At 36.6% G+C, this 18,103-nt stretch overlaps 1 protein-coding gene across 1 annotated transcript; it reads right to left on the minus strand.

Moving 5' to 3' along the window:
- Positions 1-1,376: 1,376 nt before the first annotated feature.
- LOC121416556 (proline rich transmembrane protein 1B-like) lies at positions 1,377-13,935 on the minus strand. Its single transcript, XM_041610050.1, has 4 exons — positions 13,738-13,935; positions 7,347-7,534; positions 4,943-5,074; positions 1,377-1,724 (listed from the first exon to the last, which is right to left on the minus strand). Exons 1-4 carry the CDS (start codon positions 13,742-13,744, stop codon positions 1,581-1,583), a joined length of 471 nt encoding a protein of 156 aa, XP_041465984.1. The 5' UTR covers positions 13,745-13,935; the 3' UTR covers positions 1,377-1,580.
- Positions 13,936-18,103: the final 4,168 nt, after the last annotated feature.

Genomic DNA, 18,103 nt, shown 5'->3' on the forward strand with positions numbered 1-18,103 from the left:
CATTGATATGAAAAACAAGGCTTTGATGTTTGGTCAATCAATTTTACAATCTCTATGTACAAACGACAAATATTGGCAATGAAGTATTTACAAGCATATCCTATCATTACACAGGTCTATCTTAAAGGTCAAGTCCACCTAAGAAAATTTTTGATTGAAATAAATAGAGAAAAATCAAACTAGCATAACACTGAAAATTTCATCAAATCGGATGTAAAATAAGAAAGTTATGACATTCTAAAGTTTTGCTTATTAAAAAAAACAGTGATATGCACAACTCAGTGACATGCAAATGAGACAGTCGATGATGTCCCTCACTCACTATTTCCTTTGTTATTTATTGTTTAAATTATACATTATTTCATTTTTTACAAATTTGACAATAGGGACCAACTTGACTTAACCATATAGTGTTAAACAATGTTAACTCCATAATTATGTTCAGGGATGATTTATCGCTGTTTCAATTGACAAGGAGAAAATTAAAATATTTCATATTTCTTATAACAAAATACAAAAGAAATAGTGAGGGATGACGTCATAGTCTCCTCATTTGCATACCAGCCAGGATGTGCATATGTTCATTTGTGAAATTAAGCGAAATTTTAATATGTCATAACTTTCTTATTTTACATCTGATTTTGATGAAATTTTCAGTGTTCTGCATGCTTGTTGGATTTTTCTCTTTTTATTCAAATAAACCTTTTGTTGGGGGTGGACTTGTCCTTTAATCGCTATACCGAAAGAGTGCGGTTAGCTCGAGTACTATGCGGGGCCACAGAACCGGCTTAGAAAGGGGGGGGGGGTGTGGAAAAATGTCGGGGGCTGACTATGAAAAAATCACATCAGATTAATTTTTAAGTTTTTTACACGGGTTTGGAAAAAAGTTGGCCCCGGTCCTAGATAGTTTAATCTAATCATCAGTATAATTAAGTTTCGGTGAATCATTGTCTCAGTGTCTTGTATTGAAGTCTCGGGGTCTTTTCACACGTGAATCTTGAATCATCATTGTAATGATGATTACTATTGTAATCCGGTGACTGTGATTAGCGTTCGTGATTCTAATCATGTTCTAGTTCGTTTTACACGTGCTAAATAATTGTCATTAGCCTTCGTTTTCACCATCACTCACATTACGATTTTCACCCTGCACTGTTAAAAAAACCTGATTTTACAGAAAAATAAAAGAAGATTTTGCAAAAAGCAATACCAGAATCATTCTGTAAATTCATGAAACAGGAATTTTTCTACAATTTAACAGAACAGGTCTGTTAGAAAAAGGGGAAAAGAGTGTTTTATTTAAGGAAATTTGTAAAATTACATACACCAAATACCAATTTCCTGTAAGATTACGCAATCTGGTAAGATTACAGGTGTTCTCGAGACTCTGCTGCAGGAACTTATTTTATTTGAAAGATAAATTTTCTAACAGTGTGTAAAAGGGCGGTCGATGTCGTATATACAAGTTTCGTCATTGTCTATTTAATTCTCAGTGTCTTATAAGACCTATGATTAGTCTCGATGTTTGTTTTCAAGTTTTAATGTCTCACTATTAATATTCGCTGTCTTTTCTTACGCCGCTAAATTATAAGAATCAAGAAAGTAACCAGAAAGACAGCGTACACAATAACACCAAACCAGAGACCCCAGAGATACCATCGCCTGGCAGAGAGAGAGGCAACCTGAGCCGCTTCATAATGGCCTTGGATATACAGAGAATCAACCTGAGTAGGAGGGAAGAGGAGCAAGAGAGAATTATTATGTAGTATAATTAAGTATTTGTTGAATATTCAACACCATAATCAAGATGGAATAACAAATAAATCAAGAAAATTACGACCATGCAGAGTACATAAAGAGTATTAAACAGAGAATGTCAAACGTCCACTTTCTAGGCGTCCTGTACCATATCACATCGGGTTATCGCGTCGGGGCGGGCTCTCTGAAATCCCGAAAAGTTGGGTCCACTTTATACCTGCCCATTCGAGAATTATGCTTTCGCAAAACACTGGGTAGACTGAACACTGCATAAACTGCGGTGTTAATTCAACACCGGTCCGGATATGGCCACACCAGAGAAGTGTTGAAACAACACAACACTGGTTTGAAATTAAATCGGTACTGTTTAACCTGTGTTTTTAACACTTATTCGGGATTGGTGTTAAATTAACACCGCAGTAATAACACTGAACCAACCTTTTCTCGGACGGTCGGGTTATACGAGACCCGACGCGACAAACCAATGAGATACGGCACGCATGGGCGGAAATCCCAGGGGGGACGTGTCCCCCCTACTCAAAATAGTAGGGGGGACACAATATCAAATGTCCCCCCTACTATTTTGGATCTTTGGTGATGCTAAGAGATATATCACTCAAAATGCGAATAAAACGTGCGTTTTCGGAGAAGACCTTTTTTTTTTTTTTGCTTGTCAAATATATTTACGTCGAAATGACCTTAAATTTTAGGTAATAGCCTTTTTTTTTTTTTTTTTTGCTTGTCAAATTTTCCAGACCCTTGCCCCCCTACCTTTTGGAAGAGATTTCCGCCCCTGTCGGCACGTACATGTAAGCCCACCTAAGCCTTCAAAAATGCGAAGAAAGATTAACTTTTTTTGAGCGATGTCGTATTTGATTATACTAATTAAGTAAGTATGAGGATAGCATACTATATCATGCCGGGGGGGGGGGGGCACTCGATCAAAAAAGTGGTGGGGGTGTGCCACGGGCGAGACAAAAAACGGGGGCCTTATGAGCGGGCTTACGTAAAAAGGAGGGTCCTCGGAAGGGCTTCGGAACTACGAATGTTTGTGAAAACGGGGGTCCTTAATTGGAACGGATCGCCAGCGTGTGAGTGCGTATGCATCCCTATCATGCCTATATGGAACGGGTACGCGTGTATGATGCAGCTATAGCCCGCCGGCGGCGATTTTTTTTCCCCGTACTTTAATACGTCAACATCTAAAAAGGCAAAAAATTCCGGGGGGCCAGTTCCATTCACGAGTGGATACCATGCGCGACCATGGGGTCTCGAAAAGCACCCTAAACACGTAATTTCCATACATTATGAAAAATACGAGACATTTGGCTTCTTCCTGCTCGTACGCACGGGCGTCCGTCGATATAACACATGATATTTTTATGAAAATATGCACCCTTTTTCTTAGAAGTTGATGGAGAGGGGGAAAAATTAATCATATCAAGTCAGGGTATTCAGTAATGAGTACAGGAGAAACTATATTTCACTGATTTTTATGATTCATTCCATTCGATTAACTCATCTATTCGTGTTTTGGGGCTAATCTTTCCCTTACGCATTGCTTTTTTGGCAGAAGTTCTATGGAAAATGCACCTTTTTTCACACAAACTTTGAGACACTCTGTATTCATTCCCCCATTGCTCGAGAATGAATGGGCAGTTAACGACGGGGTGAATGATTTATTGAAGAATGGAATGTATATTTTATGAAAATGAAAGCCATTTCCCCATTGGATGTTATCTTCAATACGTGTATTTTAGATGAAGTTAGTTGTCGAATAGGCTCTCCTGGCATTTGAGGTCTCTATCGGTGACGTCACTCAGGATCGTCATGCCTAAGCCATCGGCCGGGCAGGGGTCGCAATGGTAGTATGATTTATGCATAATGCACTCGATATATACAATAATCTTGTCCCTCCCGTTCAAAATGAATGTGAAACTCATATAATTTTCATCAGAGCATTCAACAGGAGTACTGTAGTACACATTTCTTTGTTATAAATGAATTAAAGTCCCTCCAGTGAGTTTGATCACCCCTATTGTGAAAATGTATCACCCCTACGTTGTAACACGGTCAGCTGTTTGCACTCAGGGTCACTCCGTGACCTGTGTGTGCGTTCAAGAGTTGTACACGATTTTCTGTCTCATTTAGGCAGAAATCTTTCATAATGTCTGAAAATGCACCCCTTAACAAGTATTGTCGTGTGAAACCCTACCCTTAACAAGTTGGAAACAAAACGATACTCTTGGCAAATATTCCCTGAAATGAACCCCTAAAGAAGTACAGGAATGTTTTATTGTTACGGGTCCTTCGGTCATCGGCTTTACCTAATTTGGTTTAGTACGACCCCATGCACCCTTCTACACCTCTCGCAAATAGGACTCTAAACACGTAGTGTTGTGGCAAAAAAGGACATCCTTTATAAAAAAATTTAATTTTGTTTTATCATCCCCGCAAATTCGACCCTAAACACGTAATTGTCCTAGCGAAATAGATACCCTTTTTTCATTATTTTTGTGTTTTTGACACCCTTATCACGTTACGTACGTAACGTGCCCTATCGTGAAAAAGACATCCTTTTTACGTGTTTTTTTGGTCACGCATGGTATCCACTCCTCAATGTAAGTGCCCCCCCCCCGGGCGAAAAATATTTTTTAGATAAATATATGTCTATACATTCATCGTTCTCTTGAAGATTCAGTGTGATTCTTTTTGTTTACTAAGGAGATTGTGCGAATTTCCTGTAGAAAAAAAAATATGATATGGATCGATGGATTTCCATTTCAAAATAGATCATCAGGGTATAGATATATTACATATTGCCCGATATTGCGTGAGATAATTAATCTGTATTGACCGGCTGGTCAATTAATCCATCGAAGATGACCGCGTATGAAAATACGTTTATGACATTGCCCGTTACATATAAACAAGTGCACACCTATATAGTTACCGAGAATGCATATAGCATTTCTATTTTATTTGAAATCAATACCGACTAAACGCATTGCTCACGGCCATATGTTCCGTGTTCCGTGGCCGGGAATCGAACCCCGGACTTTCGAATGTCTATACCGCTTGGCCACTGCACAAGATGTTGTTTTTTGATATCATACCATCGATTGGTTTAAAATCGATATCGGTGCGCCTGAGCCTTAGTATTAAATAATATTAACCATCTTACCTGCGAACCCTTAATGATTCCAATGATTCCGAACAATAGACAACAGAAGAGGAGTACGAGGATATTGTGAATTATATACTTCTCAGGCATAGGAGGGGCACCCTGTCTGTGAATAGTCGTAGCGATTGGCACCTATAGATAGATAAACACACAAGTGAAAAAAAATCAGGTTCGGGTCTAAAGTTTTCATTACAAAAATACAGACCATCTAAAACAGCAACAAAAAAAAAAAGGCAAAACATATTTTTAAAAAGTAATAAACAAACATGTATTGCCATAAAAAAGACATGTGCAGCCAGAATAGACTGATAAGAGTTAGTAGGTAACAGAGCCTGTTTAGCCTTGTCTAGTTTACAAAACATGTGTAATGCACTCTCAATAATTTAGTAAATGGGGAAAATGAAAAAAAAACTACGTATAAATTTCGATTTTTTCAACCTTCAATTCCTTTGTATATTTCATATAATAATGGTATCATAATATTCAACGTTTTAACCGTAAAAAAATAAAAACGGTCATACAATTCGGTTCTGATGATCATACCCCGATGTAATAAAGCGATTTAAATAAATTAAAAAAACTCGATGTCATTTGATTACTTTGCACCCCCCCCCCCCCGCCCTCTCTCTATCCCCTTCCTAACAACCGATGTTCGATCGCATTTTTGTTTTTTGGCCCGGGAGACTTATTGCTGATTGTAAATAGATACGCTGGTTGTTGATCGTGTTACCACCCCCCCCCGGGGGGGGGGGCACTTCCATTGACGAGTGGATACCATGCGCGACCATGGGGTCTCGAAAAACACTCTAAACACGTATTTTCCATATTCTAAATATGCACCCCTTAACAAGTATTGGCGTTAGAAACCCTACCCTTATAAGTATTGGAAACAAATCGATACACTTGGCAAGTATTCCCTGAATTGAACCCATTAACAAGTACAGCGATATTTAATGTCACGGACGTCGGTTTTAACTTTACCTAGTTACATCTTTGGGCTCATTACGGCTTCGCCTCCCACACCTCGGTAAATAGGACTCTAAACACGTATAGTGTTGACTGTTGGGGCAAAAAGTACATCTTTTGATAGTTTGGTCTCTTTCCCTCGGAAATTTGTCCCTAAGCACGTAGCTTTCCAAGCGAAAAAGAAACCCTTTTTCATTATTTTAGTGTTTATGACACCTTTATTACGTTACGTACGTAACGTGTCCTATCTTGAAGAAGACATCATTTTTACGTGTTTTGGGGGGCTCGCATGGTATTCAGTCGTCAACGTAAGTGCCCCCCAGGCGTCACGTGTTATACACTGCAAGTCTTGTTGGTGAATATTTGCCCAACTTTCTTGCCCAACGTTGGGTCAAATATCAACAGTCTAAATAATTGGGCATTTTCCAACCAACAATGTTGGGTAATAACTTTGACCCACTAGTTGGGCAAGTATTTTTCATTAAGAAGTTGGGTAAATATTTTTCATCCAAAAGTTGGGCAAGAATTTTGATCAATTAGTTGGTCAAACAAATTTCTCAACATATTACCATTAATTGACCAAGAGATGGGCAAGTCTGTTGCACAATTGTTGGTTAAACTTTACCAAATTATTTTTTCTCTTGATATTTGACCCAACGTTTGGTCAAATGTTGTCAAGAGTTTCTACCCAACAAATGTGACAATGGCATATAGCTGCATGGGAAAAAAAATCACAGAAAGTACACAATATGCACTGCAATTTATTTTCTTCACTTTATTGGTAACTAAAATCCATTTCAACATCAAATTCAAATTCAATCATTTATTTCATGAAAAGAAGTGAATCAAAATCCATATTCTGAAGATCAGATGTCTTAGATGCACAACATTGCAATTAATACATTTGTCTGATTTAATAAATGGAAATTTACCTCATGTATTGTCAAGAAAATTTAAGTCACAAAAGATCCGGGAGAAATGAACAACTTGTTGGGCAAAACTTTAACCAGCGCACCACAGACCCCCAATGTAACCAATAATTTGGACAACCCTGCCAAACTTGTGTTGGGTTATGACTTTGTTTGACCAATAGGCGTTTTTTTTAACCAACATATTAGAAAAGTGGTTGCCCAACGATATTTTCACCCAACAAACTTGTACTGAACGTTGGCATTCTCGAAACATTTGATGAATATATATATTCATTGATTAAAAAGGTGAAGGGTGATTCTGATTTCAGAAAGGATGGGCGGGGGCACGGGCGTAATGAGCCAAAATTTTGGAGTGGGAAAGATATGGCGTATCGGGCAAAATTTTAGTCGACATTTTTATTACCAAAATACAATTTTGTGATAGATTTGGACATAATATTATAATGCTCTTTGGAACAAAATAATCCACATCATCCTTCTGTCTTTCTTAATTCTTGTTTCCTTACCCCAACAGTGACCGTTTGCGCCACCGGTACAGTGTTTTGTGAGTATGCAGGGGGAGCTACACCTCCACCACTTGGGGCTGGGGGCCCTGTAGAATACCCGGCGTTCCCGTATGCATAGGCGTTGCTCCCGATTGCAGTGCTATCGTATGGAGCGCTGGGTAGTTGGTCGTAGGGGGCGCTTTTCATTTCTATGTTCAGAATAAAATCAATGAAGAAAACAGCAAAACTATAAACAACAACAGAGGAATAATAAACAGAAATGAAGTTCCGTGTAATAGCATTAAGGCAGTGGCGTACCTGGGAATTTTCACGGGGGGGGGGGCAAAATCGGTCGAAAAATTTGACAAGCCAAAAAAAAAAGTCTTCAATCAAAAAGCATATGTCTTTTATATGGGTTGTGACTCGTAAGGGGGGGACAGACTGCTCCCCGTAGGTACGCTAGTGCATTAAGGTATACATTAATTGGTATTAGGGGCCACAAGGAGAACTGCAGATAAGGGTAAGGAGCTTTGACGTCAACTAGACCGACTGGTGGGTGTGGGGGGGGGGGGTTCTCCATCCACATATAGAAAAAAAATCAGTGCAAATCATTGTTTTAATAAATTAACACAAAATCTTTTCGGTATCATAATATTCATCAAAAAGGGATTTGCACAAACAGAGGAAAATAAAAGAAGCATAACGGTGACAAAATTATTCATCAAATCCCTCATATTAAATAAGTAGGTAATGACATTTTAAGCTTTCGCCGATTTTCATGAAACAGTTATAATTTATCTATACATTCACAACACACAACACTGTGATATGCAAATAAGACAGTCAATGGTAATCCCTCAATTATATTATTTTTTATATATAATATGAAATCAAGAAATATTTCAATTTTTGCGGATTTTAGGAAGCATATCAATAGGTTGCAACTGTGCATTACAATAATCATGTAAATCAAATGATGAATCAAGTTTTGTTTCACGATGTGCATAACTTTTTTTTGCGAAAATTCAAAATGTCCTATTTTTTGAAGCCCTGCTTCACATTCAAGTTTGATGACGATGAGATTTACAGCGCTTCGCTTATTTGCTTTCCCATTTCCTTTTCTTCCATCCAAACTTAGTCTAAGTTTTGTTCATCGGGATGCATGCAATTTCTTGTTAATTCAATTAAATTCAATTCAAATTTATTTTCATTCTTCAAAATGATACAAATAAGTACAAGATAGATTGATTCAATTTAAATAAACAATAGCATGAACAAAATTCAATATTGGAAGAAAAAAAAATACATATTTGAAAGTAATCTAAATATAAATTAACATACATGTCAAGTTAAATCAATATAATCAATATCATTAGATATAATTGAATCAATGCAATTATATATCATAAGAAGAATGGAATGAAATGAAATGTCAACCTCATTGAGCCAATAACAATAGTTTCTGGATATGATTTTAGTTTCACTTTCTTATAATTTTCTGGAATTAAGGGGCCATAATGGGAGTGATTTTCTTCAATACGGGGGGGGGGGTCAGCATACATAGTACATTGTAAATAATGAAGTGCTAATTTTGCACTTAAAGTGCTTGTATAGTGACTGCACTACCAGTGCTGATTTTCTAGTTCAAATATAGAAAATCAGCACTCAAGGTGCAGTCACTATACAAGCACTTAAAGTGCTAAATTAGCACTTCATTTTTTACAGTGTATACCAAGAATGCTTGTATAGTATTTAAAGGACAAGTCCACCCCAACAAAAACTTGATTTGAATAAAAAGAGAAAAATTCAAAATCGGATGTAAAATAAGAAAGTTATGGCATTTTAAAATTTCCCGTCATTTCACAAAACAGTTATATGCACATCTCGGTCGATATGCAAATGAGTAACTGATGACATCACTCACTCACTATTTCTTTTGTATTTTATTATATGAAATATTTTTATTTTCTCGTCATTGTCATGTAAAATGAAGTTCCATTCCTCCCTGAACACGTGGAATTCCATTATTTTAACATTTTGTGCTTCAGGCAAGGAGGTCCTAATTGTGAAATTCGTAAAAATTGAAGTGAGTGAGTGACATCATCGGCTCTCTCATTTGGATGTAACTGGCTCGTTCATATAACTATTTTGTTAAAAATAAGCGAATCTTTGAAATGTCATAAATTTCTTATTTTACATCCGCTTTTGATGAAATTTTCAGCATTGTGCTTGTCTGATTTTTATCTATTGATTCAAATCAACATTTTTCTGAGGTAGACTTGACCTTTAAATTGATTTGAATATAGGATAAGGAACAAAGATGAAAGGATAGCTGTGATGACAGATATTATATCATTAAACATGTTCAAAACCTTGCAGTAGTAGGCCTATATAATAATTAGTTGAAGCTATACAGAGCATAGATATTGCATATCAGCATGTAGGTGCCATGGCCGGGGATCGAACCCCGGACTTTCATGTTTCGTGTCCCTTGCCTCATACCACTCGACCATGGCACCTCAACGAATTAACTCCACTTAACTTAAAACTCACCCTTTTGCCTCATATAGTGTATAGTCCAGGATAGGCCCCATAGAAACTTGACCAAACCTTGTTTTTTTTATATATACAATATTTTTTGATGGTTTCTTCTCAATTCGAGGGTGCTGATTACGAATCTGGATGATGCCACTCGTGTAACCTTGAGCATTTTCCGCAAATTGGCAAAATCCAATATGGCCGCCAAAATATGCAAATTACCCATAAAAATCCTAAAATTGTCCGCACATTGGCTAGAAATGCATGGAAGCGTGTGGCAGGAGTAAAATACACTCTGAGAAAATAATTTTTGACAAAATATTTATTTTCCTGATATTCAAAATGGCCGTCATAGTCCATTGTATACTCTATTATGTACAATATGAATAGGGAAAACAAATTTTTACAAAAATGAGCACTAAACCGCAAAAAATCGCGATATATGAATGAAGTAATATATGCAAATCATCATTACTAACGAGATATATATCATTTATTATGTCATAAATGGAAACATTTCTGTATTTGATGTCTAAAATGGCCGCCACTGGCCCAAACAGTATTACGTACAATGGCAATGGGGGCCAAAAAATTCACAAGAGTGATCACTAAAATGCATATTATTAAGATTAAACGAGTGGAATACTGACTAAAAACATAATTGTTAACGAAATATATTATTAATATGCCATGTATGTTATGAATGTTGTATTTAAATATTCAAAATGGCTGCCAAAGGCCCTAAAAGCATTATGCACAATGAGAAAGAGGGGCAAAAAAATCACAAGAGTGATCACTAAAATGCATATTATATGTAATAAATTCATGGGAAACTGTTTAAAAACGTATTTTCTAACGAAATATATCATTCAGGTTTAAAGTTTGTGTTAAATACTGTATTTTTACTTTCAAAATGGCCGCCAGAGACATTAACAGTGTTATGCACAATGCAAAATGGGAAACGAATATTCACAGGAGTGAGCACCATGAATGCAGGTATTAGTGATCTATGAGTAAAATATTGTCTGAAAGCATAATCTCTATTAAGAGATATCATTTATTATGCCAGATAGGTGATAGATACTGTTATTGGAAAGTCAAAATGGCCGCTACAGGCCCTACGATATTATGCACAATGTGAATGGGAACAAATTATTTCAGCACAATTTGGCTATGCTTCTCCAATTGGGGATGTATGAGTGAAATATTGACTGAAAACATGATTTATAACAAAATATATGATATTTTGTGTAATTTATGTGATAAATGCTGTATTTTGACATTCAAAATGGCCGCCATAATCCCTATATTTATCATGTACAATGCGAATGGAGAAACTAGTTTTCACAAGAGTGAGAATCATGAAATGCATATGACTGTGATATACGAGTAAAAATATTGTCTTAAACATGATTTCTAACTAAATACATCACATATTGGTTGTGGAGGTTAAGAATGCTGTACTTTGAAATCCAAAATGGCTGCCATATAGGTCCTAAAAGTATTATGTACATTGTAACATTATACATATAATTTTGACAGAATTTGGCTTTGTTTGACTCTAAATATTGCCTATAATTGTGAATTCTGATGCAAGTGTGAAATATTGTCTAACACCATGGTTTCTAACGAGATATATCATAATGTTGTGTATTTAAGGTGATAAACACTGCATTTTTAAAATGAAAATGGCCAACATAAGCCCTTATCGTATAATATACAATTTGAGTGTAGACAAATAATGTTCACAAAAAGGGCATATGGCAGCCATTTTGTATGTTGAAATGCAGTATTTATCACATAAATTACATAAGAGATGATATATTTTGTTATAAATCATGTTTTCAGACGATATTTCACTCATTCATCACCATTTGGCCAAGCAAAGCCAAATTCTGATGAAATAATTTGTTCCCATTCACATTGTGCATAATATCTTAAGGGCCTGTAGCGGCCATTTTGATTTTCCAATAACAGTATTTATCACCTAACTGGCAGAATAAATGATATCTCTAAATAGAAATCATGCTTTCAGACAATATTTTACTCATAGATCACTAATAATTGCATTTATGGTGCTATTATTGGTTTCCCACTTTGCATTGTGCATAACACTGTTAATGTCTCTGGCGGCCATTTTGAAAATAAAAATACAGTATTTAACACAAACTTTAAACCTGAATGATATATTTCGTTAGAAAATATGTGTTTTATTCATTCATTTATTTATTTAATCACGGCATACCCACTTCAGCCTACTGGCTGTTCTTCTGTGAGTCCGTGCAAAGGTAAAAATCATATAAAACAACATATATAAACAAATTATTTGATGATAAACAAAAGTAGAGAAAATGCATAAAATAACATAACAATAAAAAACAACAATAGCAATGAAGATTCAGTTACAATATGAATAGCACAAAAATAAGGCAAATGACTTTTAAAATCGAAGAAGTACGATAAACGAAATTTTGCAATGAAAATAAATCACATAGAGGTAAAGTAATAACGAAATTATATATATGAAAAAAAATAATAATAACCGGGGTTACGAACCTACGGACAACCTCCCCCCCCCCCCCCCCGAGATCCAGGATACTTAAGAAGAAAAGGGATGTGCAGGTGATCTGAAATGTGCAATTATGCTTTTCTTAAATATATTTATGTTATCTATATTTTTTTATATTTTCTGGAAGTGAGTTCCACAGTTTTGATCCCCTAAACATGCTAAAGGTAAGGCTCCTTAATTTATAATTTGTATGACTTTTGGAAATAAACAGTATCCCATTAATTTATCACATATATATGCATTTTAGTGATCACTCTTGTGATTTTTTTGCCCCTCTTTCTCATTGTGCATAATGCTTTTAGGGCCTTTGGCAGCCATTTTGAATATCTAAATACAACATTCATCACATACATGGCATATTAATAATATATTTCGTTAACAATTATGTTTTTAGTCAGTATTCCACTCGTTCAATCTTAATAATATGCATTTTAGTGATCACTCTTGTGAATTTTTTGGCCCCCATTGCCATTGTACGTAATACTGTTTGGGCCAGTGGCGGCCATTTTAGATATAAAAATACAGAAATCTTCCCATTTATGATATAATAAATGATATATCTCTTCAGTAATAATGATTTGCATATATCACTTCGTTCATACATCGCGATTTCTTTGCGGTTTAGTGCTCACTTTTATGAAAGGTAGTTTTCCCTATTTATATTGTACATAATATAGTATACAATGGACTATGGCGGCCATTTTAAATATGAGGAAAATAAATATTTTGTCAAAAATTATTTTTTCAGGGAGTATCTCACTCCTGCCACACAATTTCATGCATTTCGTAGCCAATGTGCGGACAATTTTAGGATTTTTATGGGTAATTTGCATATTTTGGCGGCCATATTGGATTTTGCCAATTTGCGGCAAATGCTCAAGGTTACACGAGTGGCATCATCCAGATTCGTAATCAGCACCCTCGAATTGAGAAGAAACCATCAAAAAATATTGTATATATAAAAAAAACAAGGTTACGCCTCTTCTATCCTGGACTAGTAGGCCCATGCGCAGCAATTTCTTGAGATTTCTTGTCACTTTATAGGTGAGGGGGACGAGACGGCCCTCCTCATATCTATTCTACTACCCCCCCCCCCCATTGGCGGCGGAAGGCAAAAAAATTTAGGGGGGTCCACCTGAAATTTTGGTTATCAACCCAACCAAAAAAAAATTGACAAGCAAAAAAAAAAAGGTTCTCAATAACAAATTTAGGGGGGACCGTCCCCCCACCTCAAATTTAGGGGGGACCTGTCCCCTCGTCCCCTCCCCCATTTTCTCGGAATCGCTGACCATGCATACAACTTACCTGCCATTTTATTCAATTCAGTCAATTTCTGTAATCCTTCCACGAAATATGATGGTAAATATCCTTACATTTGCAGATGAAGATCGTCCGAAACCAATATGAACATATATGTTTCAGTTAATAATCTGCCCGAAATACAGCGTCGATATAAACATTTATATACGCCTATCAATTACTGTCTGGCACAATGAGACTCTTTATTATAATGAGATGAATTTTGAACTTAACGTCATTATTAATATCTTATCGGGTGCCATTGACGAGGCATTGCGTAGCATCTAAAATTGGATTTGTTTTCTTCGTCTTATCACCAATTAAATCTACAGTCAAGCCGACTCCTGTGCCCCCGTCTTACAAAGAGTTACGATTGATCCGATCACCCTCAGCTACACTGCGAAAATTCCGGTGTTGAATTAACACCAGCCCGGAATCTATTATGTCAACACCAGAAAAGTGTGAAAACCATGGGTGTCGATCGGTATTCTTGGTTGGGGGGGATGATTGACACAAAGGTTCTTGTGGATGGGGATCTTTCAACATTAACCCCACTAAAATCACAAGTTAGGACATTTGGGAGTGGTTGATATGCATGGTGTTCTTGGAAATTCCTTCATTGTTGTAGTGTACTATACCTGTATAATTTTTTTGAAAATTCAATTTTTGTTACAAGTAAGCCTATTCTAAACTCATACCGAGAAAAAAAGACAAATATTGACTGAACCATGTACATAGTGATCTGTTTGTTGAGCATGATACACAGGGTCGTAGATCCATTTTTCAGATGGGGGGGGGGTGGCAAAATTATGAATCAACGTTCCAAAGGCGCTCGATCACAAAAAACGAACAAACTCACCCACACACCCCCACACACATAGGCCTATATATATATATATTATATATATATATAACTCATGAGAAAGAGACACATATCTCACCTTCACCAACAATGCGAGCGCGAAGCGCGAGCTAAATTTTTTTAGTACGTCATGAAAACAGGAAAAATGTACCTGTTTAGGTTTGTTTGTAGTAACTCATGAGGAGGTCTATACATGTATCTCACTAGAGAGCGAGCTGAAATTTCCTTATATTCTGACCTGAAAGCTTGATATTCTAAGCATTTTTGGTACCAATGATTAAGATGGGTATCTAGAAGAACAATAGATGCGAGCGCGAGCTGAAAATTTTGATCTGGAAAAAAGACACTTTAATGGAAGATATATATCCAACAAAAGATTATTGCAAATCAAAGTTCTTTTGAGGTTTAGAATTGAAAACGGGACATTCTATTCACCTATATAATCATGAAAAGTATGGGTTTTTGGTACATGATGCGAGCGCGAAGCGCGAGCTGAAAACTTTTATATTCCAATCTGAAAAGCAGACATTTTGAGCACGATTTTAAATCAAAATCGAGTTGGTATCTCAATCTCGCTTGCTGATTTCAGTGTAGCATTACAATCTTATTTTATTTTAGTGCGGAATTATTGGGGGGGGGGGGCAAAACGATATGTTTGCCCCCCAATATTTTCATTGGTGGGGCGATCGCCCCCTGCCCCCCCCCCCCCACCAGGATCGACCCCTCTGTGTATACAACTTCTCTCTTAAATCTAACCTGACTGGCAATATCTTTATTCTTCTTAATGCATGATGATAAAATGCAGATTCGGACCAATTAAGACTAGCACAAATTACAACCTGTGTGGCTTCTCGTGCGCCATCGGGCTTACCGTCATTCCTTAGAGATTTATCTTGCCACCCTTTTACTCCCGTTTATTTTTCCACCCTTTTGAATTAATGATTTATCTAAATTAATTTATTCACCACTGGTGGGATGGAACAACCTATCAACAAAAGTTGATTTTTGTTGGGGTCCTTTTATGTCATGTGTTAAAAAATATCAGATACATAAACATTTCATTCTTTTTCATCTTGAACCTCCACCCATCTGTTTAATAGTCCTGAAAAAGAATGTTTTTATTTAATAACAATATACACAAATTGCGAGGGAAGCAAACTGATTGATGGCATACTATAATCATCATGATCAAACTTTTCATTTTTTCATCATCATTATTATAATTTTTCTACCCTAAATTATTGGGGGATGATAATACAGGCCACCCCCCCACTTGAAATATTGGGGGGATCCCCCCATTCCCCCGTGATCGACACCCATGTGTGAAACAACACTAGTTTGGTTTTGGTCTAACACCAGATTAGTATTAAAACAGCATTAGTTTGACTCCAAACTGGTGTTGTTTCAATAACTTCTCTGGTGTCACTGTGGACATATATATAGATTCCGGACTGGTGTTAAATCAACACCGGAGATTTTGCAGTGTATTTGAAAATCCATCAATATCACAATGTGTGTTTTTTCTGCATGAAATTAGCATAATGTCCTTAGTATAAACGAAAAGAAGCACACTGAATTTTCAAGAAAAAAAATGGAGAAAATGTTTTGCTCAACACCTGTATAGGCTGACGTTGCTGGCTTTCCAAAGACATGTTTGACCGGATCGATCGCAACACTTTGTGAAGACGGGACCATGATTAATCAAATATATAACGAAATTTTCTCATACTCATTCGATTTGGAATCTGTATTGACGGTGAGACAGACTCCTGCATACATAGCTAGTTTAATTGACATCACGCCGAATGTGTCATGTACTCGTTGTTAATTATTATTGTTATTGTTCTAATTATTTGTATGGTCTGATTTTATTATCAATTTTGAGTACTTAAAGTGATACAGGCCTCACGATCGGAAAGGAAGGGTGGATCAGCGAATGTGATTGCCCAACATAGCAGACTACTCAATTATATTTTCATCTGTCCCCTCCTCCACGCACTATACTATAGCGCACAGATTGGGATTTTTGGGGCTTATACCCCCCCCCCACACACACACAAAGGTTCACGATTAATTAAATTAAATTTAGCTAGATTCCTTGGCTTATAAGATTCCGTTATAGCCCTCAGAGAAAACTGAGAGCTATATAAAGTAATTTCGAATTTTGCGTGTCCAATGCAAATTGAGATAATTTTTACTTTAATCACGCACGAAGCGCATGCAAAAAATCTAATGACATTTTGATACAAGAGTGGTAACATATAAACCACGACAATAGCGGTAGAAATTAAGGACCATTTTTTAATTTCTATTCATGGATGAGTCAATGATGGGTTTCATCAATAATATGAAGAAAATTAAAGTCCTCACTCTTTGAAGTGGAGTCCTCACTCTTTGAAGTGGAACATGAAGGTAGTTTGCATTCTTCGGGGGCCCCAAAAGAGGGAACTTATTTTTGAAAGGGGGCAGGCCTGGTGCAAAGGTTGCCGCCTACCATGAATTTTCCAAGTAGTCCCAGAAAAGAGGGGAAATAGGAGAGAATAAAAATGAGGAAGAAAAGAAAAGGGAAGAAAAGGAGATGAAAGAATAGCATAAAAAAGTTCCTGTAACTTTTACCTGTATAATTGATCGTCTTGCACTTTTCCTGCCCCACCCCCTAAGTTACCAAAGCACCCCGGTACCGCCACTGGGGAGAGCGGAGGAGGGGGGCAGCTATTCCACTCATTTTGCTGATCAATGAGGCTGCCCCCTGAGCATAGATCGATACATTATCAATTCAGATATTAATTATCACTAAACATAGTTAATGATTTACAAAGGGTGATAATGTAGCTTGAGAAAGGGTATTTCTGCAAGATTTCATGGTACGCCTACGTTTCTATTTTTCGTGCATCGTCGATGAATATTGTTTCTACTGAACGATGTCACTGATTTTACTCAGTGCGCATAATCATGTTAATAGTTATACTGTATCTAATGGCCCGTATTCTGAAGTCGGGTTTAGTTGTGGTTAAAGTATGGACAGCCAACATAATCACTAACAGTAGAGACATCACACTTCAGCTCATTCGGCTCTCGAATAATTTATAATTGTGTAGGAAGTATAAATAAATGATCGTCTTCACCATCGATGAATCGGGAAAGATTTAACACCAGTCCGGAATCTATATATGTCCACACCAGAGAAGTATTGAAACAACACCAGTTTGGAGTCAAACAAATGCTGTTTTAATACTAATTGGTGTTGTATAAACACCTATCTGGTGTTAGACCAAAACCAAACAAGTGTTGTTTCACACTTTTCTGGTATGGACAAAATAGATTCCGGGCTGATGTTAATTCAACAGCGGAATTTTTGCAGTGTAGCTGAGGTTGATCGAATCAATCGTAACTCTTTGTAAGACGGGGGCACAGGAGTCGGCTTTGTTAGTGTGAATATACATTATTTCAATTGGTGATAAGACGAAGAAAACAAATCCATTTTTAGATGCTACGCAATGCCTCGTCAAT

The sequence above is a fragment of the Lytechinus variegatus genome, chromosome 6, assembly GCF_018143015.1.
Source record: "Lytechinus variegatus isolate NC3 chromosome 6, Lvar_3.0, whole genome shotgun sequence".
NCBI lineage: Eukaryota > Metazoa > Echinodermata > Echinoidea > Temnopleuroida > Toxopneustidae > Lytechinus > Lytechinus variegatus.

What these genes read in the sequence shown, in the direction of transcription:
- LOC121416556 (XM_041610050.1), bottom strand. An exon ending in CGCAAACGGTCACTGTTGGG is followed by an intron (nt 5,075 to 7,346) that starts GTAAGGAAACAA and finishes ATCTATCTATAG; the next exon opens with GTGCCAATCGCTACGACTAT. An exon ending in GAATCATTAAGGGTTCGCAG is followed by an intron (nt 1,725 to 4,942) that starts GTAAGATGGTTA and finishes CCTCCTACTCAG; the next exon opens with GTTGATTCTCTGTATATCCA.